Consider the following 27,005-nt stretch of genomic DNA (forward strand, 5'->3'; position numbering starts at 1 on the left):
GCTGTCCCAGCGTACCGTTGTTAATGTTCTTGAGTTATTTATCATTGTGATTCTTCCTCAAGCATCAATAATATCTTGTCTTCAATGTTGTCATAAATATATGTTTACAGTTTGATGTACATGTCCTATTAATAATGGGACGTGATGTTGTTGTTTTTCCTGCTTCAAAGCATGTACTAACATTTTCATATCAATATATATATATATATATATATATATATATATATATATATATATATATATATATATATATATATATATTAATTGTTACATACTTCTACTAAGATACAACTATACGGTAGAGGTAAAATGTCATATAAATATATAATATTATAGCCAGATAAGTAATTATTTGCACCAAAAATTTAACCGGCTTGAAAAAATAAATCAGGAACTCACTAAAAATTAAAAAATAATCGAACTTAAATTTGTAACAAAAAAAAGGTTTTAAAGTAAAATATGTTCATAATAATCCTAATAACTAAATAAAAATAAACAAAAACCTTATTTAACCTATCTACTACGAGTATTTTATATTCTACTACACACAATTTAGCTTAATACCTACCTAAACCGATCAAACTTACTACTTTGAAGTCGGTGCTGAACTTAAACAGTTATATTAATTTATTTGTTTTGTTGGTAATTTAATTTTTTGTATGTCACAATATTATATTACTATTTTTGTATTGTTTGGGTTCGGCACCGACCAAGAAAAATAGGGATAAAGAAACAACGATTGAAAATAAGGAACGCTTCAGGCTCCAGCCACCGCTACCTAGTCTAGGTCATTTGACAAATGTCTTAACTAGACGCTTTAACAAGTACACCATAGAATCCACTATATAATTTATTTCTACAATGTCTTATATGTTGTAGTTAGTGCTTCAAATACAAACTGAATGGCTTTTGCACTAAACGATCTCCGATTTTCAGTCACATTAGCTCAGCAATAACATTATATACAAATATTTGATTAATTTAGATACGAAATATGTAAAAACTTTGTACATGCCTTTGAAATTTGAGTATTTCCCTCGATTTCCCCCGCAACCCCCATCAGATCCTGACTTGGCTCCAATTTTTTTTATTAGAACGTTAACAATCTGCCCGTGGGCAATAAGTATTATTATATGGTTTCAGTTATATTATAGTTATTATATTATAATTATATAACTATGCTGACATGTAGTAGATCACTTCAGTAAGTGATCTACTGTACAACTTATAATCTAAATCTTATTCTAGATACTATTTTAACTTATTTTAAAGTTTATTCTAACTTATTCTAAAAACTAATCTAGCTTATTCTAGAGATTATTAAATCTCACTCTATGCGTCTATTAATCAGTTCGTATGGCAGTTTGCGTTTGAGCCTACGCACTTTACTGTCATCGCACACATTTAACTGTTTGACGAGTGCATTGGGATGCACTAAGTCTTTTAGAGTACTTCGCACTAAAACTCCGAATCACAATCGTTATGGGTTCTATGGATATATCACGCTGAATCAATTTGTTGGACACGTAATATGGGGCATCTTATACTATTCGCAATACTTTATTCTGAAACCTCTGGAAGATATCTATGTTAGATTTGCTAGTAGTACCCCACAGTTCAATAGCGCAATAGCACCCTTTTGAATAAAAAAGAATCTTCCGAACCGAATAAACGGTCTATAATTGACGGAGAAATCGGCGAACATACATTAAAATATATATATATAACCTCCTCCTTATTCGAAGCCAATTGAAAAAGAACTATTTTTTACAAAAAATACCATGAGCTATTTAAACCTAATGAAACCATCACTGCTTGAAACACAGCAGAAAGACATTATCTTACAGCATAACAACATATTGCAAGACCAGTGACAACATACTTGGAAACATTAAAATAGGAAATGCTACCACCCGCCATATTCTCCAGACCTTACTCCTTCTGACATGATGTCGACAACAGTTTGAATAGAATACATTGCACCGACTTTTCATAATAAAATTTCAAATTCAAAGAATCCTTTAAAACTAATTTAACTCAAGATCTGGTGATTACTGCAGTTGGCATGACTGTAACTCCGACCGGATATTATTCAATCAATTTATATATCGTTTTATTATTGATGATGATGTGGTAATATTGAAAATTGAAATGGGTGAAGTACTGATAGTGGTCTGACATGCAAAGCTATGGATATAGCTCTTATACTATAAGTTATTTGACAGTTTCAATGGTTCACGATTCTATTAATTTATAATATGGATCGGGCGTAAAGAAGATATGGGCTACATAATCGTATATAAAACGCAGTAGGGTATTTTACTGGTATAGCTATTCGTGCTGGGTTGCTAACAAGTGAAATGAATTGTGATTGGGATATTGTTAATACATATTTTAGAGGTTGGTTGTCTAGCGAAGCATTGTTAGATATAAGTAAATTATTTATTATATACAAATATTAAATACATAATTGTTTTAATAGCTGTAAATATTAAATTATAGTCAATGTTTTTTTTGTATATACATCATGAAGATGTTTAAAGTATTGCCTGCCGCAATTTGTAAATTTGTTTCAGAATCAGACAATATTTTCCTTCTCATTTTATTCTAGTTAAAAAGAGACACAATGCTGTCTGATTAGTTCGAACGCTTAAACGAATGAACCTGTCTAACAATGGTGATAAGAGTTTATAACTTTAACCTATAAACTGTAACGTTAAAACAGTTTATATTTCATAACATTTTTGTTCAATCATTTTATTTAGATTAGAATTTTGTTGTATGTCAAAGCCAAACTAAAACTCACTGTTGGTGCGGCAACATTGCGACGTTTTGACGTCACAAATTCAGATGACGTATGTACAAAATAACTTTGAATAGACTATATTGTAACTATGGTTAGTAACATAATAAAAACAAAGCCATGATAAGGAAGAAAATATCAATAAGATTACGAACTCGTTTGAATTATTAGACAACTTTAAATACCTATTTTTATATTTATGAAAAGATTCGAAACATTTACAATTTTTTAGTGACTACAATATCATCGGAGGATATATCAACCCCAAGAGTAAGAACTGTATTTACATATGTGGAAATTTCACTATAAAAAAACAATAAAACCATAAATTGTAAATATCACCTCTATTTGGTGACAAAAAATGTATAAATAGTCATGCGAAGAAGTCATAAATGAAATCAGTGAATGAGTCATCCATCGAGGACAGAAACAAGGATTATTTAGACATTTCCTGGATGGTGTGTAGTTATATGTTAATAATTTGATTACTACTTTTAAGTTAAAATTAAACGAAAGACTAGATAGATTTGATACATAACCATTACATTGATACATACATACAGCCTGGTGTGTGTTATGCAGACACAAATTTAAAAAATGTTTAATAATATTTATGTATAGGTAATGCGTGAATCCAAATGTTGTTACTCAAATTAAGTGAATTAAACAAAATAAGTAGAGATATGGTTTAAGAATTCGTAGGAAAATAGTATGTTAAAGAAAGTCTAAAAACAATTTTTTTAAAGTACTTTCATAAATTTGTAAGGGCTTTATTAAAATAAACTTGAAAAAAAAAGGTTAAGAAAGTAAAACATCCATCTCCAAATGTATATAATTTAAAACATTTTTGTTGTAGTTACTATCAAATATGTAAAATTAACATATTTGGTAACTTCGTCAAATAAATTTAATATAATTTTGATGTCTTCATAAGAAAATCATGGTTTCTTCCTCACAGTTTCCAACAGGTGAATGTACTATCATTGGCTCCTTTTTAAACTTTTTACCTGCACTTATACATTTTCTTGCATGGCTAGAGCGTCTGAAATGTGTGAAAATTCTATAAGAATTGTAGTATTTTTTAAATTATTATTTTTCATTAAATTTAAAATGGTCGCACAAAACCGATCTTTTAACTATGAAATATCAGATAAGTAATTAAATTTGAATATAATTGAAGATCGGACGATGGGATGCTAAATTATCGTCGGAAAAGTTAAGTGACGTCAATGTTTCGTAGCGTTACTGATTGGTGTTTAAATGAATATGGGGAGTTTTTAAATTTACTGCTTTTATTTTTACTAAAATCTTGGTAATCATACTTGTAATTTAAAAATAAATAAGTTTTTAGAATATATCTGTATTATTATTATAAATCAATCTTTTTGTGATTTTCTTATTACAGTCATCATGCCTATTTAATCTACCATTGAGATGGATGCCGAGGTATTTAGCTGATTCTGCTTTAGGAATTAGGAGGGCATCCCCTGAAGAGATGTAATTAGTTTTTCTCATTTCACCGCAATGTATATTTGACACGGAGAACATTTAAATGAGAATTATTACCAGATATTGAGTTTTTGGAAAATAAACGAAAATGAAGTTATTCTTGAATAACTTCAAAAATATGAAGTTATTCCAACGTATGTTTCAAACTAGTCAGAAAAAAATCATTTCCACAAAGATGGACCAAGTATTAAAATAATCTATTAAATTCAACATTCTACTAAAAACCGTCAGATGTGCACTCAAATAAAAATATCTAGTCATGTGTTATCTTTGCATCTAAAATAGTACGGACCATACTCGCCAGCTTGGATTAAAACAGCTTCGGTGCCATAAATCTAGGGTCACGTTAAAAGGCCATTTTATAAATTTCACCTTCATTAATGCAATTCAAGCTTCTTCTCGTTCCTCCTTGGCAATCATCCAAAATGGGCTTTAATGACCCTTGCCTTAGATTTATTGTAATATCTAAGACCTTATGTAATTTATTTTAGCAACGGTTTCATATTTGCATTCGCGACCTCGGCCAATGTCTGAGCTAATATTAGATTTCTTTTTCTAGAAAGATTTACGAAAGAAACGTCTAGCAAATACGAGGGTCACTATTTATAGTTCGGGAATAGGAAAAAAATAAAACAAATAATTAAGCTGCGAATATATTTTTATTGTTTTTCAAAGTAGTCGCCACGGTGATCGATACACTTTTGCATACGCTTGAAGTAATTTTCAAAGCATTTCAATAGCTTCTTCGGGCGATGAAAATCGTTGACAACGCAGTTTATTCTTCACGGATGGGAACAAGAAGAAATCATTGGGTGCCAAATTAGGGCTGGACGACAGATGACTTATCAATTCGATGTATTCAGTGCTCAAATAGTCTCTTGTTTGAGAGCTCGCATTGTCATGATGAAGAACAATCCGGCGTCTTTGTTTGTTTTCTTTATTTCACCGAAGACTTCTGGCAAACAAATGGTTGTAAACCAATCAGAATTTACTGTCCTACGATCCTCTAGAGGCACTGTTGCAATATGAACAGTTTTCCTGAAGAAACAGACCACCATTTTCTTTGAAGTGCTTTGTGCGCGAACAACTTTTGTTGGATTTGGTTCATCTTGGAACACCCATACAGTCGATGGCTGCTTACTTTCGGTCTCATACGAATACATCCATGACTCGTCACCTGTCACGATTTTATAAAGGTCTTTCGAAGCATGGCGATTGAATTTCTTAACCAATCGACACGAGATCGATTGATTCCAACTAAATATAAATTAAACAAATAGCGTCCGTGCGACAAAATGTTCTGAGTACTTATATCGTCAGCAATGTCAAACTTTACGACGGAACCGTCAGATGGACTCACATGACACCAGTGTTGACAATTCCCGAAATATAAATAGTGACCCTCGGATACCCACTCATGCTTATACCCTTATCTCGATGTAGGCAGATGATAACGCAATCCTTTCAACAAATGATAATCACGATTCCGCTTACCACAGGCTCTAACTACACGTGACTCCAATACAGGTGAGCCAAGTTGTGCAACTTTGTAATAACAGAGATTCCACAATTAGATGACGCCAAATACTTGGGTATTCATTTTGACCGACGCCTCACTTGGTGCAAATACATATGGACCAAAACAAATCAATTGGACTGCAAGCTCTGGACTCCGGACGCTGCTACTGTCTCATTGGATACAAATCAGAGTTGCCCGGCGCCAGTACAATGGCTATATATAAAGCTATACTGCAGCCTGTATTAGCGTATGGCATACAGCTATGTGGCACAAGCAGTTACAGTAACATCGAACTACTAGAAAGGTTTCAAAGTAAAATGATGAGAACTATGTTCAACATTCCACCGTACATAAATAATAAATATGTGTAAGAGCACAGTGAAGGAATAAATTGAGTCATACAGCAAAAAATATCAATCTAAACTAAACCAAAACGTTAACCGGTTAGATGCTGACCTGCAGGGAGTCGGCAATCTAAGGTATTCTCGCCTTAAGGGAAATAGTATACCAAATTAGCAGACAAGATGATGATGGCAAATTTTTTAAATAAATTTGATTTTGAAAATATATGCAAATACCTAATATACAATGCTAAAATAAATGAGTGTTAATAAAGCAATTTGATAATAATCAAATAAAAAAAACTAAAACAGTTCAGCTCAATTCAACCTGTTTCATTGAACTTTTGATGTTAATGAGTTTTTTTTATTTGTCCCATTGTCATATCACTCTTTAAAAGCGGATATAACATCCGTTTAGAATTGAAAAGGCATTTTTAACAAAGGAAATTTTAAAGGCCTCGGTTGTTGATAACGTGTCCTAATTTGATACCGATATAAAGCGAGTTAATTGTAGTTGATTATGGAGCATTGCTAAAAATATTTACCGTTATATTATGTTTGTTTGGAGGAAATAGGTTATCATATAATAGAAAAATTAAAACCACTTGCTGATAATTAAATACGCTTGCTCTACAAAAAAATTATATTATTTCATGTTCTTACCACAATGTCCATATTCATTTAATTTTCAGGAAACTTTTTCCAGCATTGGGAGACCCAGTACCAATATGTCCATCAGAAAATAACTACAGTTGTTCAAGAGTCACAATTTAATGTACCCATAGCTAGTTACACTGTCAATACGAGTGAAATCAATAAAATATAATATATGTCAGAGAATGACGATGGTATGAGGAAACATTGTATTGTTGATACTTGGAAATGAATGCGATATCTATGCTCCATGGATAACCACAGTAACAAATTGGAGTGAATTTAGAATTCAATAAAATACGATGTAATAACAAAACAACAAACATATTCTTGAAATCAGGAGTTAATTTGTGGGAGCTCCATTTATTGCCAATGATGTAAGGCTTAACGATAGTCCATATTATTAAATTCAATGGTTTTGACATTTGTCCAGGGCTGCCAATGACAATTTATTCAATTTGCTGATTCTCCATAAATTGCCATCAAAATTAATTAAAAAAATTAAACAAGTCTTAAGCTCAGATTAATATATAAATAATATTAATATTTTATGTTTTAATAATATGGAATAATATGTTAAGTTGATGGGTTAAACCTGTACGTAAGAGATGAATTTTAAATATACCACAGAACTGAACTATGGAGGGTCGTTTGATATCCATAACTCACCTAAAAAAATGTTTTGAAATAATTATATAGGTATTTGGAGTCCTCGGAGAAGTGTTCCGATTCAGCTTATTGATTTTATATTTACAATGAGATGTCAAAATCCCCACATTTTCCCTGCATATTGCCACAAGTTGACAACGCTGCATTTGTCAGACTGAACTCATATTTTATATGCCATGACAGGCAAGAAACGAAAATAAACATTACTAGGCTAAAAATCAGTTGAAAAGTATTTGCAGAGCTAGAAAAGTGTCAAAATGAAGAAAAATTGTCAAATTATGTAATGTATGATACGATGTGTTGATACAAGCCTCAGTACCGACAGAGTTCTATTTGTTATTAAATTATAAAAAATACTTCGATTAAACCTAACCTGTACAATTTTCTCGGAAATTACTATCTATTTGGAATTATTATTTTATAAATATTATTTTCCTATCCAGTCGTCGTATATCTTCCTAAATCGAAAACTTAATGTCTAGTTCGAAGTTCATATCCTATTAGAAACATCATTAAATATAAAAGATTTCCTCTCACCTGAACTAGAACCGTTACATGAAGTTTTTAAATTACTGCGGTTTTATATATCTCTGTCAAAAACACACTCGTTCTTAATAACACGAAACGTAATTGTACAGTATTTTAAAAATATTTTATAATGTTGTATCGTTGAAAAAGATACCTGTAGCTTTTTTATATTATTTCTATAAAGATGAGTGATTAAAATTATAATTGTTGATGATATATTGCTGACAAAATTAATTAATAAAAAACATATATTTTCTACAGTTCTTAATTTAATAACTATCTATATATGTTATATTATATGACTAGTATTGTACTGGCTTCGGATTTCACTATGATCTGAGAGACCATCTGTCTTGAATGTGTTTTATCCCCAGTGTCGCTCTGTATCACCTTTCAAACAGTCACATCTTATTTCCGTTAAATAAAACAGTTTTTTAAAGTATATTAATAGTTTTTATATATTAGTAGACACAGTTCTTGATAGACAAACACGTGGTATACATGGTTATAAAGACACGTTAAGAGAGTCAATTTTTGTTTTTATTTCAATTTGGTTTTTCAATATGCCGTCAATTAAACCTACCAACTTATAAGCCTAAGTCAAATATATATATATATATATATATATATATAGCAGGTCACTTGAAAAGTCCCCGGCCTACCATAGTAAAACACATTTCTTTGGCAAAATAATTTTTTTTTATTTTTCGATACCGTTTTTCTAGTACGATTTGTCCTTTGCTTCAAAATAGGCCTCAGTTTCGGCGATCACCTCTTCATTCGACGAAAACTTCTTCCCAGCGAGCATTTTTTAAGATATGAGAACAGGAAATAGTGGCTGCGGGCCAGATCTGGAGAATACGGAGGATGAGGAAGCAATTCATGGATTTTTGCCATTGTTTTCACTGACTTGTGACATGGTGCGTTGTATTGGTGAAGCAGCACTTTCTTTTTCTTCAAATTCGGCCGTTTTTCGGAGATTTCGTCCTTCAAACGGTCTAATAACACTATGTAATAGTCGCTGTTGATGATCCTTCCTTATTCAAGGTAATCAATCAAAATTATTCCATGCGCATCCCAAAATACAGACGCCATAACCTTGCCAGCCATCTGTTGCGTTTTCCCATGCTTTGGAGCGGGCTCATCGTGTGCAGTCCACTCGGATGACTGTCGATTGGACTTCGGAGTAAAATTATGGGGCCATGATTCATCCACTGTCACATATCGACGCAAAACTCGGGTTTATTACGCTTTATCATCTTCAAACACTGCTCCCAATCATAAACTCGTCATTGTTTTTGGTCAAAAGTGAGATCGTGCGGCACCCACTTTGCATAGAGCTTCCTCATACCTAAATATTCGTGAATGATATGATGTACACGTTCAGTTAATATTTTTAGAGTGTTTGCTGTTTCATTCAATTTCAGTTAACGGTCATTCAAAATCATTTTGTGGGTTTTTTAAATATTTTCGTCGGTAATAACCTCTTTTGGGCGTCCACTGCATTCACCGTCTTCGGTACTTATTTCTCCAGGTCTAAACTTAGCATACCAATCCTTGATGGTTGATTTTCCTGAGGCAGTGTCCGGAAACTTGGCAACAAGCTAAGTTTTTGCTTCAACTGTATTTTTCCTTACAAAAAGCAATACTTTATCATCACGCGAAATTTCTTTTTATCCATTTTTTTCACAACAACAAAAGCTGCTCACTTAAAATGCTCCAATAACTCAACTGATAACTCAAAATGATCCGAGAGCTGTCAAATTTATACACGTATCTTTTAAGGGTTATCAACTAGCGTCAAATGGAATCGATGAAATCTAAATAAATACTATATTTCTAAAATATTTTTTCAAATTATTTACTTGTGTTCGAATTAGCTAGTAATGATATTTTCTGTTTTGCTGAAAGCTATGTCAATATCCTGAAAAATTATAGATATTTTAAATAAAAAAGATTATGGATAATAACTAAATATAAATTCACAATTATTAATGATATAAAATTATCGCAATGTGTTTATATTTCCTTAATATATTGATTTTCGTTATTATTACTCATGGTACATGTAAGTTATAAACTGAAATAATGGCAAATTGGCGTTCTCTCGATATATTCTTGTCTGAAACACTCTTACCGTTAGGAGACTAAAGGAAAATCAATTTGTAACAAATATAGAAAAATGTCTTCATCTATTATGTTGAAAATATAGGCAATATGAGTTTGATATATAGGTCAGATAAGAGTAATTTATGACTTATAAGTAATATAAGCCTTTTACAGGACTTTTATTATTTTTTCATTCCATTTGTTTCTGAGTTGACTCAATTTTTTTGGTATGAAGTTTTCTTTTTAAAAGAGCAGAACGGAATTTTCATTATTAAAATATATCATATCGAATTCCTGTATGGAAACGTAGTTACATATTCGCTGCTAATTGTTTAGTATACGAAGAAGTACTTAAAATTGTTATTGTTATAGTATTTATTAACATTTTATACCATTATTTCACCTAATTAATTAATATATATATATATATATATATATATATATATATATATATATATATATATATATATAATCTTGATGTAAATTAAACTGGGTGTTATGGATATGACTGAGCAACTGAAAAAGTTTCAAAGCAGTGAAACACCAAGGAACATGGAATGCGAAGATGATGATCGCTTGGGTAGAAATATCGTAGTACTCAGCTGGTCTTCTTATTCTCATCACTTGCTGGATTATAGCAAATGAATATCGCAACATTTGCAATGATGAATATTATCTGATGAATAACATCTTTCATAGCCAGCATAATCGCCAGTCCTTAACATAATTTAGTCGTTATAGGGAGTATTAGAGTAGAGAGGGAAGAGTATATTTCCATCTGCAACATCATTGAAGCAATTGGCCTAAACATCGGTATAAGAATGGTACAATATTGAAGTACAACCGTTGAAAACTGTTTTACAAACTTTATAATATTTTCCCTCTAGAGACTTTTCGAGTCTATTCTGGAAAGAATTGCAGCTGTTCTTAAATAATAATAAAAAAAGAAACATAAATAAGAATTGTTATATTATTTTGTCTATCCATTGTATAATAATTTAGAAAGAAGACCGCCATATTATTCTTTGCATAATACCTAATATATTTTGTTTGCTTCGGTGATATTGCCCCGTATATCATTATTTGCTGTTAAAATGACGTGAAATCCTTCTTGAATTATATTAAATTTTTATGCAAAATGGGGAATGCGTTATATAAAAAACGATGCGGGCTGCGAAGGCGTTTTACAGTCAATTTATAAAGTTTGCGAAAATATGGTCTTAAATCATGCTAATATCGATAAAATATACCGTATTTTCTTATTACGGTTATAAATGTTATATTCAATGCATATAAAAACGATTGAATGAGTAACATATATAGATTAGACTTTCTATGAGGTATTTTCATGTATTTTGCTACTGGTGAAAATGAGTGGTATTCACGTAAACAACAATTCTTTAACATATGTTAATCATTAAACGCACAAAAATGAATTTTCGACATTTCTTACTATTGTTGTTTAATTTGATGAATTCTGTGGCCAAAATCTATCAAACACTTTTAAGAATTTATTGTGATACTGCTTCGTCACATCCTAATTGTTCAGTTTGGTATCGACAATTTGAAAGTGGTTATTTGCCAAAAAACTGTTTGGAGGGCCAAAACAATGAGAATGAATTGCAAGACTTGTTGGACGAAAAAAATGAGGAATCGAATATATATTCATGCCCAAGTTTTGCTGTGTATATGGTGAGATTAGCATGATGTACTATATACTATGAACTGCTAAAATCAGATGAAATTGTTACTACAGACTATCGTTTAAAATCGACTATCGACTGTTTAGTAACTGACTACTTTTTACTATCGATTGTTTCAGTCGCTATTTTTGATTCGACTGATTTTATTATTATTTACTAGTGACTCTTTCAGTCGCAATTTTCGGTCCAACTGATTTTATTACTATTTACTATCGATTGATTCAGTCGGGTACCTTTAGTTACTATTTTCGGTTCTACTGGTTTCATTCGACTGATTTTTAACATTCTGACTCTATCGTCCTAGCCGCAACCTAGTTTGGTTTTTGGTTGTTTGCTTGTAAACAGCAATGTATTGTATATTAAAATTGTGAATGATAAATAGTAAAATACTTTAGACAGTTTTTATGACAATAATAGGTAATTTTTTATTGCTTTTTTGCATTTTTTTTGCATTATCAAAACTTCTTTCCTAAAATATTGATGACATAATTTCGAGAGGTTCCACAAATTAAATTGATTCGAAAAAATTTGAAGAAATTTTTACGGTAGCTGTTAAATTTCGTAAAAAATATTAACCGTAAAGAGGAGATAAACTATATTAAATATTTACACTAAATATTTCTAATAAATACATTTTCTGATATAATGCTGAGGCGATAGAAGAAATTATCACAAAAGAGATATATTCCATTCTAACTTAAAAAAATACAAATACAGTACTACAACTCGAAATTCTAGATACAAATACTGATGAAGAATGTATTTTATCTGACGACATTTGGATAATAAACTAGTTAGAATGAAAGAAATAATTACACCACGTGCTACAACAACTTTACAAATTAAGCAGTGCTTGGAAATGCCACTTATTGGGTGCTTAGAGAACCCATTAGATTTTTGGCATGTTCATAAAATGATATTACTTGATTTATATCAGTTACATTTAAAATATTCTGTTATACTTGCAACATCATCCACTCGGAATAAGTTTTTTCAAAATCTCGCCAAATTATTAACAATCGAAGAAATCTCATCAAGGGAGAAAAGCTTAACATGTATATTATATTTTTGAATAGTGAATATTTCTAATGTTGGACAAATATTTTCGTTCAATAATAAATAAAGCATTTACTTTATTTAAAAAAGTTCTAGTCGCTATTGTGCGATCATTTTTAATTATGTCATGGATTAGTTTTCTAAGGTACCATTGAACCTTTGAACAATGCCCCTTTTATATACTATGCACGCATAATAAAACGAACAATCTATTTAATAAATATGTTCTATAAACTATACGTAAGTATATTTGAACGAATAATATAATTAACAAATATAATGGCTTCACAGTGGAAACAGACCAAACATTATTTATGTTGACATTACAGGTCTAGATAATTATATTTAATTCATTCGCTTAGTAGAACATTTTAAAACCAATGTAAAACTTAAAAGGATTATACACACCAAACGGATTTAATGCAGATTAAAGAAAAACAGTGTTAACTAAAATAAAGTGAAAATCCCTCGGTGTGTATCAAGTGAGGGGATGAATAAAACATGCACAGATTGAGGCACAGCTATTTTTAAACGTAAATGCAAACTTGGTCCCTGAATTCGTGGAATAGAATATCCATGGGATTAAATCTTAGAGAAATTTAAAATTTACGAAAATTATTTGTAACTTTTATTAAAACTAACGTTCAGAATCATGGACTGAAAATAGTCGAAACAGTCGATAGTCGCAGGACAGTCGAAACAGTCGATAGTAAAAAAAATAGCGATTGAAAATAGTAATTACTATTTTCAGTCAAATGCACGGTTCGACTGTTTTTTTTCCATTCGTGATGTCAGACGAAGATAAATGCTTGGAGCAGTTAATTTTAAATGTCTTTATATTCTCCAATGGTAGTATAAGCGAGACAGAGATGTATATATATTCATTCACGTGATAACTTTAAAAAAGAAAAGAAAAAAATATTACTAATTTCTATTAACACATAATAAATAATATAATTTCAAAGGAAGTAGGATTACTTTTATACTGAATGTTCTGTGGATGTGTAGAAAGGAATGGAATAATAACACCACAAATGTTTTATCCTGTTTTAATATATTAATTGCTATTTTTAAATAACATAGCATAATAAATATAAATAGTACAATATAACTTAAATAAAACCTAAGTACTAATGATTTTCAATAACCATAACTACTAAATAAAATGTAAACATATACCTAATCATTGAAAAATCTGATCCATGATGAACCTAAAAATGATCGTACAATAACTACCAGACCCTTTTTAAATAAAAGTTTTATTTATTTTTGAACGGAAATATTTTTAAATTACTGCGAATATTATCATGTTCAACTTTTCTCCCGTGAGGCGATTTCTTCGATCGTTAATTATTTGCCCAGATTTTGAAAAACTCTTTACCAGGGGACAGATGTTGCGGCTATAGAGGAATATTTTGCGTGTAACTGATATAATTCAGGTAGTTTCATTTTGTGGGCTCGCCAAAAATCAAATGGCTTTTCTAAACACCCAATAAATGGAATTTCCAAATACTGCTAAATCTGTAAAGTTGCTGCAGTACTTGGAGTAATTACTTTTTTCATTCTAGCCATTTTTTATCAAAATATCTCCAAATGTCAATACATCCTTGGTCAGTAGTTTTGTCTTGAATTTCGAATTGTGGAACTATATTTTTTGAAATTAGAATGGAAGATACCTCTTTTGTGATAACTTTTTGTATCGCCTAAGCATTATTTGCAATACCAAATACTGCTTTTTTAAATCTAGGATCTAAAAATGTGGATTTCCCGCATATCGTATTCATTTCTAAAATTGCCAGTCTTTTATCGATGACATCTAATAGACAATTTTGTCATTTTTTCCCCATTTCCCCATTTGATGGAATGTTGCAGTCCTCTTTTAATTAAAGACATTGTTGGAATCTCTTTCACCAGATAACTCGGTGATCATTATTTCAATGGGTTTTAAAAGTTGAACACATTCTGTTAAGATAGTCCATTCGTTAACAAATAAAAACTGTGGTGCTCTCCTTAATAGCCAACAAAATATGAAAGAGTTTTCCTATCAGAAAATATATTTATTACAAATATTTAATATACTTTAGTCACCTCTTTATCGCTAATATTTTTAAAAGAAATTTAACAACTGCTACTGTAAAAAACTCTTCAAATCTTTTGGATCTATGCAATTTCTGAAACCCTTGGAACCTAATTTTAGTTTTCAAGATTTTAGGAAAAAAGTTTCGATAAACAAGAGGCTTGGACAAAAATCGTGAACGTTTATCAAAAAAGTATTACCTATTATACCAGTCCAAAGTATTATCTATTATGCCAGTCAAAAGTATCTTACTATTTATCATTTACAATTTAATTTTTTTGCCCTCGAAAACTAGCGTTCCAAAATGCTGCTATATTAATTTATAACATATAGTTATTCACAAGCAAACTACAAGAAAAAACATAAAACCACATATATTACATATAAATGTATATAAGCATAAATTCGGCGCATTACTTTCAAGCTCGCGGCTACGACAGAAGGCCAGAAAGTTAAAAATCAGTCGCATGAACTAGTAGAACCGAAAATAGTAACTAAAAGTAAACGACTGAAACAGTCGATAGTAAATAGTAATAAAATCAGTCGGACAGAAAATAGCGACTGAAAACAGTCGACTGAAAACAGTTGCTAGTAAAAACAGTCGAACCAAAAATAGCGACTGAAATAGTCGATAGTAAAAAGTAGTCAATTACTGACAGTCGATAGTCGATTTCAGTCGATTGTTCCCAACATTAATCAAAACTAACTTTTATAAGAGATTTCGTTGATAAATGCACAAGAATATTACTATTTACTGTTAAAGTGATCTATTGAAAAATGGTGGAAGCAATGTTTTAACAGTATTAATGTTTGACAAATGTTTCATAAAAAATAATGGGGCTAGAAAGTCTAACCTTAGTGCTAAAAATTAGGGGGCATATTACTGAGGGCCTAGTTTTTTTTTGTTGTTGTTTTCTTCAACAACTTTCAGCAGGACAAAAAACTGTGTTCTAATATATGATATGATATACATGCAGATAAATATGTTGTCAAATGAAAAAGCTATAGCGTATATATTGAGAGTGCAATCAGTCTCAAATACAAAACATTGAAATATAGAATGGGAACTTAAATGGGCACACCCGGAGCCATGTTCTCAGTGTAGTGCCACACCGCCAAAGGGCCGCCGATAAAAAGACTACAGATTTCTTTCTTTCGATTTGAATTATTAATGTCATAAAATATAACGTGAGCGTTTGTTAAGTGAAGGTTCTGACAGAATGTATCGTTTTTCCAAGAATTTTATTTTAAACCAGAAATGGCTTGATAAGGCAAACAATGATAAACTTAAGGGGCTCTCATAGCAGTATCTATATCTATATAAGGGTTTGCTTTTGCATTTTAGAGCAGAAGATTATAGACCCAAATGTGGCAGACCAATGTTTAACAAAGATGCAGTTCCCAGTGGCAACCTAAATAGTGTAAAAAGTAAGTACAATTATTTTCGAAATAAAGATACTACCTCGATACTTAAAAGTATATTATGTCTCTATATAGATCATATAGAAATAGAGGAATAAGTGCCTTCAACTTCAGGCACTGAGGAGCCAGACCATACAACACCAAAATGTACAAGTAAGTGTGTGTAATATATTTCTTTTTGTAATATTATAATTTGTAATAATGTAACAAATGTAATATATTTGTCAATTTTTATAATTTTTATTTTATAGAATCTAGATGTTGGATACGATCTGCAGTTAATGTTACTCGACAACTTGTTATGTTGATGTTAACTCCAAAAAGCTCATCATTTATACTAAATAGTTTCTGCTTCTAAAGAAGTTAAAAGAATAAATACTACATATATACATAGTACTAGAGAAGAGAAACTACTACTAGATAGAAGAGAAAATTCGTAATGATTAGGCCATTTGAGCAGGGTAGTTTGGATTTTTTTTGTAAATTTTAGAAGCTAGGGTATTAGAGAGGTTTCTCCGGCACCTGACCATCTTCTCTCGGCATTCAAAAGCCTCATTTTTAACAATTTTTTATCTCAAAGATCACCAACAGTCAACTATGAAGAGGATGTTCAGAAGGAGGTTTAGATAAGTTACGACATTTTTTACAAGCGATGTGGTAACTGGCAACCAATCTACAACAGCCTTCATATTATTATCCATGCCTTCCATAACTGTAAGAAATATTAGTAAAATATAAAATTAAGTAATATATTTATTAAACAGAACAGAATTTATTAAAGCTCGCCAGTATGACAAATGTTGTCACACGATACCATGAAAAAATAAAAAATTTGCATAGCTACATATCTTATGGATAGATTCCTATGTAACAAATAACAAATGTTAACAATATTTTATTAATATTAATATTAATATTTTTTAATTTCCCCTTGTAACATAAATAAATATTATTATTATTTTTTAATCCCCCTCCCGTATTAAATAAACCCGCTTTGTGCGACCTCTGGTGGGGTGGTAGAGCTTAATTTGGTCATAGTTTTATACAGGGGAGATCGCATTCTAAGTATGTATATTTTGGGGTCTCAAAAAATGACAGCGCAGATGCCATGAATGTTGCACAGTGACATCTGATTTTGGTCATTTCAGGAATGTTCTAATTTGTCATTAATATTCAGTTTATACCTTTTTGAATTTTGTAAAGAGACATTACATTCAACAACATTTTAATTTATTTTCAATAGGTTTGTTCTAGATACAATTTTGATATGTTTTAACAAATTTTGGACACTTTTTTTTATTAATTTAAATAATAATAATAATATTGATTAATTGACTTTAATAATATTATTCTTGTAGTCTCCAACTGGTATCATAAAATAGTTTATAATTAATTTTCTTAGTAAGGGTTATACTAATACTATTATTTACTTAATTTAGTGTGTCTGAAATATTAACCTACTTTGCTGGTTACCACCTGTTTCTGTTCATGGTGAAATATTTTGCTTATGTTCCAATTTTTTGGCAATAGTGTAAGGGTTTCTATAACGGAAACATAATGGAATTCCCTTACATTACAAGGTATTTTCTTATTATCATAGAATTACCCTCAAAATGGTAACATTTTTCAAATAAAACTGTGTGTCTTTGACTTTGACTAGTTAATTTATTTTTACTCCTATTTATAATAGAGTTATTCTTGTACACCACAGATAATATTTTATTAATTTTCATTTAAAAAATGAAATATATTTCGTGTTGAAACAATGAATAGTACTGAGTCATAAATTTATATGTTAACGTTTAAAAAATAGGCTACGTTGCAAATATATACTCTTAAATAAATTTCATTTAAGAATATGTTAAGTTTAATAAGCTCTTTAATTATTATATTAAGTTTACTAAAAGCAAATTTAAACATCAAACGCTTATAAGTTAAAGCTACACTGTCGTTTTAATAATGAAAAAGTTTTTTTCTGGCAAACTTGAGATTATGTCATTTACATAAAATATGATTCGCTTTGTACGAACGTTATCCTCTAAGAGGTATTTGCTGAACGTACTGAATAATCCAAGCTTATTTTAGTTTGCAGAAAATGATATTGCAGCGTTTGTCAGGTCTCGGATGGAGATTGAAAATTTAATAAGATACACAGACGGCCTAGTCTTCGGCCAATTTTCAGTATGTGTGTGCGTGTTTTGAGGTGGTGTCGAGCAATATTACTGAGAAAATGTAGATTGGCAATCATTTTCAACAACATACATACGAGGGCGGTTTGATAAGTCAGTGCCGTAATGGAGGATATTTTATTTCAGTAAAAAGTGTTCAATTCCTGAACATAACCTCCTTTTAACTCAGTGCATTTAGTCTAGAGTTTTTTCAAATTTTGTTTCTAGTTTTCTTGATACTCTCCAAATAGTCAATCAATTTAGTGATGGTCCTTTCATTCGAGTAAAATACGTGGGGCAAAAGTCCCGCTACAATGCTGATTGCCTATAACTTGTTCAAAGAAAAAATTATATCGGCTAAATGGTGACCGCGATTCGCTATACAACTTTCGGCTCTTTATAAGGCGTTTTTATGACATCCTGCAAAATCTGAGACTGAATTTCTTCAAATTCGCGACGAATATAGTTTGATGAGATGTTGAATTATTTGGGGCTTATCCACATAAACTTTTGATTTTAAAAAACCCCATAAGTCTGGTGCTGTCAATCGGGATATCTGGCTAGCCATGCTGAATCGCCACTTCGCGAAATTAGTCTTCGTGGACAGACGTCATTGAATAATTGAATTGTTGAATAAGCTGTGTGTGATGTAGTCCTATCTTGCTAAAACCATATGTCTTCTAGTCCTTGCTCTTCCATTTCAGGCATAAGAAAATTTCGAATATCTTGGTACTGTTCAACAATAATAGTAACTGAAACATCTTGGCCAATTTCAAAAAAATAGGGACCAATGATGTTTCCAGCATAAATACCACACTATACAGTTGTTTCTAGTGGATGCAATGATGTTTCATGAATTAATTGAGGATTTTATGTTTCCCAAAATCGACTGTTCTGTTTATTGACGTGGCCACTGAGAAGAAAATGGCCTTCATGGCTCATTATCAATTTAGACGAAAAATCTTCAATTTCACCAGACAGCCCTAGGATAGCATTACTGTACTCGACAACTCGACGACTACTGTTAACTATTACAACTCGTTGATCAGGATCTGTCAGTAGCAATTTTTGGACTGATTTAATTTTGAATTTTCATTTAAGGAACATTTTCAAATCACTTTTCAAAATTCTCCTTAAACTGCGTGCGGAAATGTGTAACTGGGAACCACGTCTCCGAATTGATGTTTCTGAAGACTTTGCAACAGTATCGCGTTACGAGACGTCCGTTGCCTTCCAGAACGAGTTCCGTCTGCTCTCGTACCATACTGTCGAAAATTCGCATGTCTTGGATATTCTTGACGCAATTTCCGCTGAGTGGCAATAATGGAATGATTAATTTCAATAAATATTTTCACTATTTCTGCTATTTCATGTGGCGTATATTTATCCATAATAAAATATGAAGGTTTATACAACACAATGGTTAAACTGAGCTAAACTTTTTGAACGATATTGAATTTAATTCAATATCAAATCTCTTAGAAAGCCCTGAATAACATACGATGGTGGTAGCTTTACCCTTTACAAGATAATCGATATGAATGACACCGCAACTTGGCTTTATGTGGTGCATGTTCACAGAATATGATATCGAAAAGATAATTTTCGGATTAGCGCACAATCGGCTATATTGCGCTCTTTTTTTCTAGCAATAAATACCAAGTATGTATAATCAGTTAATGTAAAAATTGTGATAGATTGAAAACAACAAAAAATTCACCCCGAAATAGTTAATATGCAGATTCAAAACTGCATATTCTTTTTCTTCAAATACAAATATTGCAAAGGGTATGAGATAAATAATATACAATTGTACTAGAAGTAATATTAAAGGTAATTATAACTTTTATGCACATTTTGTTGTAATTAACATTATTTTTGTTTCAGGCTAGTAAATGTACAATACATCAACCTACAGCTAGATAGTCGGTTCAGTAGTTAATTCATTAATACGGTTTGTCCGTCAAAAATAGTAGCTAAGGAACTAGTATTAAAAAAACTGATAAAAATTAGACATTTACTTTAACCATGATATATTTTAGTAACGATTTAATTTTTCTTTTACAGGCGAGCTGTTTATGGGGTAGAGAGAAAGTTGAAGATAGCGAAATTAGAATAAGGCACAAAAAATACATAGGATTTTGCAAGATGCAAGGATAGTGGAGGACGATACTTTCTAAAGGTCAAATTTACTAACAAGAGTTGACCTAAATCGAATGAACAAAACATATAATAGTAAACTTTAATGACACCCTAATAATCTAAGGACTACTACTCTAAAGGTGAATAAGTGAAACAAATGAGGAAAAAATAATATATTTTAAAAAAAGAGTATACGTACATAAGTTATTGTTTTGTAAAAATAATGATGTATTGACTGGAGACATGGCCTGCAAGATAGAAAGCAAGATTTTGCTTTGAGATAGATGAATGATGATGATAGATGAATACAAATAAGATCTGTAGACTTTTTGATTGACTAAATAGTTTTAGACAATTTCAAGTCTTCATGTAAATATGGTTCATGTATTTAGTGTATTTGCTTGCGCAGAGCTTGCTAGAAAAGCGCTTGTTTGATCAGAGGCATGTTCTAAGCCGAAAATTACATTTTGAGTACTGTATGATAATGTTCAATACTATTTTGATTATTCCTTGGTATCTGGTGTTATGTGAAGTATATAGGTCTGGTCAAACATCGTCAAGTACCCCTTTACACAGGACACACGGTTCTGCTTATGCTTAAGTGTGAGCTAACGCGGAATCCATCATGTAGATAGAATTTTAAAGTCCAAATATTCATGTAAATTGTGATGTATCAACTCCAACACACCTAGATCACTAAAAGTTGCGTCTTTGAGCGCCACTGTCTTGTAGATGCTTTAAACCAAGACAGGTGGCGGTTATTTAAATACTACTACCTATTGATAAATATTTTTTTACAATTTAATAAACAATTTTATAAAAATGCATTCATAGCTATACATTTATGTCATCACACGCAGTGTGCCTCTAATAAACGTAAATTATAACATGAAATAAAATGAAAATAAATAAAATTCTTACCATGCAAGTGTATGTTTATCCTCGCGAGCTTTTCCAGCTTTTGCTGTAATAATTTAGCCTCCTTTTTGCTGGGCTTATGACTGGGAGGTGGCAGCCCCCTCGTTAGGGGAATACTTGCCACCTCCATATCGAGGTCGCCCGAAAGGGTCGGGAGTTCTGGAAAGGAACAGAAAAGAAAAAAAACTTAAATAAAAAACCAAATAATAAAATGATATAAAAATAAATCAACCAAATAGTAAAGTAAAAAAATCGTACTTATTCGTATGCATAATTAAAAAAACCATAGAATATAAAAAAATTGTAGTAATATATAGCTAAAATTAATTAACTCATATAAAAGAAATGTTAAAAAACACAACGTACAAAATAAATGTAAAAGTAAAGTTTCAGAGCAAAATTCAATATAATTAAATACATTTATTAATTAATATTACATATTTCAAGTGCTGGGCTGTAATTATGTGTACTATAAGCGCTCAAATCTCCTCAACACTTTAAAATGCTGTGTTGAATTGATAAAAAAATGTCTATACATGTATCCAATAATATACGTAAATTATTTATTTTTTAAACCATCCACTCTATTCCAGTTCCATTTAATTATAAATCAAATTATTATTTTCTTGTGGGTCAGAAGATTTGAATGAACTCTTCTTATTATTATACATATTTATATAGTTAGGAAGCTCAATGTTTCTGGAAGATAATAAGTTATCCATTTAATATAGATAGACCCATTTGGACCTATGGTATTGAACTGTGGGGTACTACTAGCAAATCGAACATAGATATCCTCCGAGTGTTGCAAATCATCGTCGATGTCCCATATTACATATCCAAGAAACTGATTCAGCGCGATATACTCATAGGCCCCTCAACGAGTGTGATTCAGATTGTTAGTGCGAAGTATTCTGAAAGACTATTAGGGCATCCCAATGCACTCGCCAAACAGTTAAATGTGCGCAATGATAGTGAAGTGCTCAAACGCAAACTGCCATACGAACGGATTAATAGACATAAAAAGTTATATTTAATAATCTCTAGAATAAGCTAGAATACTTTTTAGAATAAGTTAGGATATACTTTAAAATAAGTTAGAATAGTATCCAGAATAAGATTTAGATTATAAGTTGTATAGAATATCACTTACTGAAGTGATCTACTACATGCCAGGACAGTTTTATATATATATATATATATATATATATATATATATATATATATATATATATATATATCATTTTGTATATCATCATTTTGTTATATATGTGGGCAATTTATTAAAGTTCGAGATGTAAAATACGAACTAAATACATCTCACGTTCTCTGTGAAGCCTACGAAGAATATTTTAACTGTCCTGTTCGGAATCAAGGCAAGACATGGGCTCTATATGTTGCTTGTAATAATTGTAAAAGATGTTTGGAAGGTAATGAGCACATTTTAATTAAATGGTGAATCAAATATAATAGACATATTAAATCCTATTTCTATTTAAACAATTTGTTAAAAAACTGGATCAAACCTCAGATGCGTTTGAATACTTGAGGAAATTTTTTCCGAAATTATCAGAAGCAAAGGTTAAGGCTGGGGTTTTTTCGTTCTGAATCGTACTCAAAAAGCGAGTTGGAACAGTTTCATTCAACAGGAAATAACAAAGCAGAAAACTACAAAAAGCTAGTTGAAGATATGTTAAAAAAAATTAAAGCCATGGGCTGCAAGATGTCATTAAAATGTCACATGCTGCATGCTCATTTAGATAAATTCAAAAACAACATGGGAACGTATTCAGAAGAGCAAGGAGAACCTTTTCACCAGGAGATAATGAGCTTTAAACAGCGTTATCAAGGCCAATACAATGAAAACATGACGGGAGACTATATTTGGGGTTTATTAAGTGACAGTACCTATGAACATAAAAGAAAATAAAAGCGTGTACTTTTAAATTATTTTCTAGTTTTTTTGTAAGTTATTTTGATAGTAAAACTTAATAAAAATAATTAAATTGTGCATTTAAATGTTTTCATTTTCAACTAAAAATTAACACCACAGATTTTGAAAAATATCGTTCAAGCGGTTTCCTAAATAAAAAAACAAACTTTTTCATGCGGTCCAAATAATTGCTTAAAATTAATAAGAATTTAATGCTTTAAAGCCAAAGTCAAATTTTGTGTTGACCCCTGTTATTTATGTAATATCCGTATTATATCTGTTCAAGTATATCTTACGAATTTTGAATTTACATTACCTAAAAGATATGATTATTAAATATAAAGAATAATTATCTCCAAGTATGTTAATTGAAAGAAGATTGCTGCTTTGTATTTCATCGAAAAACCCGTCTATATATTGGTTTCAAAAAAGTAACACGGATACAGCTAGTAAATAAAGTTCCAGTGAACCGAAAAAGTTCGAATTCCTGTTCTTGGATTAGAAGATTAGACTGAATGAAATCATCATGGGAGATGATGATAATTGCAATTGTAATATTAAAAAAATATTATTACTTTATATAAAATATACTATATATTATATAAAATAATAAATGAGCATAGATATTAAATAAAATGAAATTTTTATCTACCTTAATATAGTCCTTATGACTTTTATTTGCAGTTCTCATTGATTTTTTAAATTCTGTCTGATGTGTTACTGATATCACTTTTACTTTATGTATTATGATTGATATTATCATGTTAGTATTATTTCAACTCTTACTGAAGTGTACATATTTTGTATGCTTACAATCTAACCTTCTTTTGTTATTTCCCGACACACAAGCTCCTAGATACTTGACGTTATCTATTCCTCTATATAGCTAGTTTCAGAATTTTCAATTTTCCTTTATTTTATTTATTTTTTGTTCTCATTATTTTTTGTTTTAACTTTTTCTGTGTCAAATATATTGTCCTTTCATTTTGAAATTTTTCACAATTTTGATTAGTTGTTCTCCCATTATTTTATTTAATTAATGAGGCTGCTATAAATATATGGATAATGATATATAGAGCGATATATAGTGCTAGTGCTATATATATATATAGTAGCTTAGATTATTAAGAATTGCAAAGAGTGAATATAGAATAAGGATGTATGATTCAGTCGAAGAGCAAATGGAGATATAGTAATAAAAATAAAGCAGCGGTCAGAAAGGCATTCAATAGTGTTCTAGCACACAGAATTACAAATGGTATTGACCTAGAAAGAAGTGATGACTACATGAGATGTCAAACCATTGGTTAATTTGTTCTAATAAGACTTATTTTCAAACAATGACACAATATCCCACAAAAGTATAAAATTAATTCCAATCATAAACTCATTACACCAACATAAAGTGTATTAATTTTATTTAATGAGATAAATGCAGTAACGTAAAGAAATGTACTATAGGTGTATAAACCAATTACAATTTTTATTTATAAATGAACAGAAGTATATTAAGAATTAGCAATAAATCCCAATTTTTTTTTTTTGGAAAATGATGCTAGACAGTCTTGGTCCAGCACCGCGTAATTACCATTCATCTTGAAATTAATAAAATACCGTGATTTCAAAAAATATATTTCAAAATGAAATTATGAAACTTAAACACGTTCTGCAATAAAAAAACAAGAGGTTGTATCGTAATAATCATATATGTTTACGGTGCCCATACAGGTTTAATATCGAAATATCTCCATATATGCGGCACGAAAGCTATTTGTCCCTATTCGTTCTGTGAATGTAGTCGGATGCGTTTATCTAAAATTAGATCTGCTTTGAAACTGTTCGGACTGTTTAGTTGGCGATTAGTACTTCTAAACTGACCACCAAAACAGCTCTGATAATGCCAGTTATTCTACTTCAAACTCTCAATGAGACTTTTAAAATGAATTGGCAGTTTATATAGAAAATTAATGTTCTCTGCGCGACAAAACTTTAGCACAGTGCAAATTTTTCACAGGAACTCTTAATAAAAATAAATTTTAGCCAATAATAGTTTTTAGATTATGCGATTAAAAATGGTTAATCAAGGTATTCATGTAAACATTATAAATAGACGGCTGTTGTTTACTTATAGGTTCCGCGTAAAATATTGCCTGTCGAACAAGGTGACAAAACTATAGCACAGTTAAGTAAAAAAAAAAAGAACTGATCAATATTTGGAATCTTCATTTCAGGAATACATTCTCCTGTATTTTTTACAAATTTGCAATCGTCTCTGTCAGAATTTCATAAAGATTTATTAAATAAACTTGATCTTACTTTTTCCACTCACTTGGGTAGCATATTTTGGTTGCTCAACATTGCCAAGCTGTATAACAATTGTTAACACAGCACGCACTAGCCTACCCCAACAATTTTCAATAATTGTAACTTTAAGATTTAAATATTGCTGAAGAATATAATTGCGATCGATAATTTGTTTCCAAGAGATGAATTTTATTTCTGTTTTTTCTTCAAATCTATAGCATCACAAGCCAAAATAAATTCATCCATCTAACTGTCGACCACTCTGACAAATCATCCGATCTTTTTTTAAATTAAGATAGTAATATTTATGTCCATCAGGGTCATCCAGAATGAATTTCTTTTCGTTCGAAAACACTGGCGCCATTTTTCTTGTATATAATTTTATTTTATATTGGCTTTTATCTATGCATATTTTATTTTTTTATTTAATAAATTTATTATTTCTTTTTAGTTTTTCAGTTACTATATATATATATATATATATATATATCTACGGACCTCTAATGGCTACTTCAAGTTTGTTACACCCAACCAGGTGAAACGGCTTCAAGTTTTCCTCAGAAGCTCCTTAGGAGAATCTTAAACGCTCCATAGTTTGTCAGAAATAATCAAATTCGCATGGAAACACTCTAGAAATCAAGCACATCTGATCTCATTCCTTCCACAAACAACAACTCAACTCAAGTTCTTCTGAAAACGCGCTTGTACGCGAGTTGGTGAACATGCTGGGAGTTTAACACGGCGCCAACGTTAACCTCCACTTTTCCAGGCTGAAACGACCTCATCCATCGATGCAGTCATCACTTTTGCCCCCATGCGACAGTATCCAGTCGTGTGTTAACTCAAGTTCGCGAATTTATAGTTACTTTCAATATCTGTTTTTTCGCCGAATGCTCGTGCCCAATACCCAGGATGGCGGTTGCCATTTCCCCAAATTTAATATAGTAGCAATATATATATACTGCTGGGACTGCTTTTGGGACCTCTAACCTGTTGGGGATTCCCTAAATCACCAAATTAATCAATTAATGAACTATGATATCTTAATGCAAATGTCTTAATTGCAAATAAAACAATCTAAAACGTTACATGAATGTTTCAATTACTTCTTCAAGTGCCGTGTTGATCATATTAAACGCTATCTGTCTTT

The 27,005-nt window shown here is 30.8% G+C and overlaps 1 protein-coding gene and 1 long non-coding RNA gene across 9 annotated transcripts in view; one reads left to right on the forward strand and one right to left on the reverse strand.

The window, feature by feature from the left end:
• Positions 1–27,005, reverse strand: part of wake (ankyrin repeat and fibronectin type III domain containing protein wide awake) — a 429,559-nt gene that overhangs the window by 69,444 nt on the left and 333,110 nt on the right. For all 8 annotated transcript variants that reach the window (XM_076414707.1, XM_076414745.1, XM_076414698.1 and 5 more), the window contains one exon: positions 21,622–21,777. In XM_076414707.1, coding sequence (XP_076270822.1) covers positions 21,622–21,777 — 156 coding nt within the window. The remainder of the gene's footprint in view (positions 1–21,621; positions 21,778–27,005) is intronic.
• Positions 16,303–16,762, forward strand: LOC143202872 (uncharacterized). Its single transcript, XR_013007242.1, has 3 exons — positions 16,303–16,396; positions 16,466–16,543; positions 16,642–16,762. It is a non-coding gene; the product is annotated as an uncharacterized LOC143202872 (long non-coding RNA).

The sequence above is a fragment of the Rhynchophorus ferrugineus genome, unplaced genomic scaffold (genome assembly GCF_030347505.1).
Source record: "Rhynchophorus ferrugineus isolate W39M unplaced genomic scaffold, kcgeb_rfMv2 rfM1, whole genome shotgun sequence".
Classification (NCBI taxonomy): domain Eukaryota; kingdom Metazoa; phylum Arthropoda; class Insecta; order Coleoptera; family Curculionidae; genus Rhynchophorus; species Rhynchophorus ferrugineus.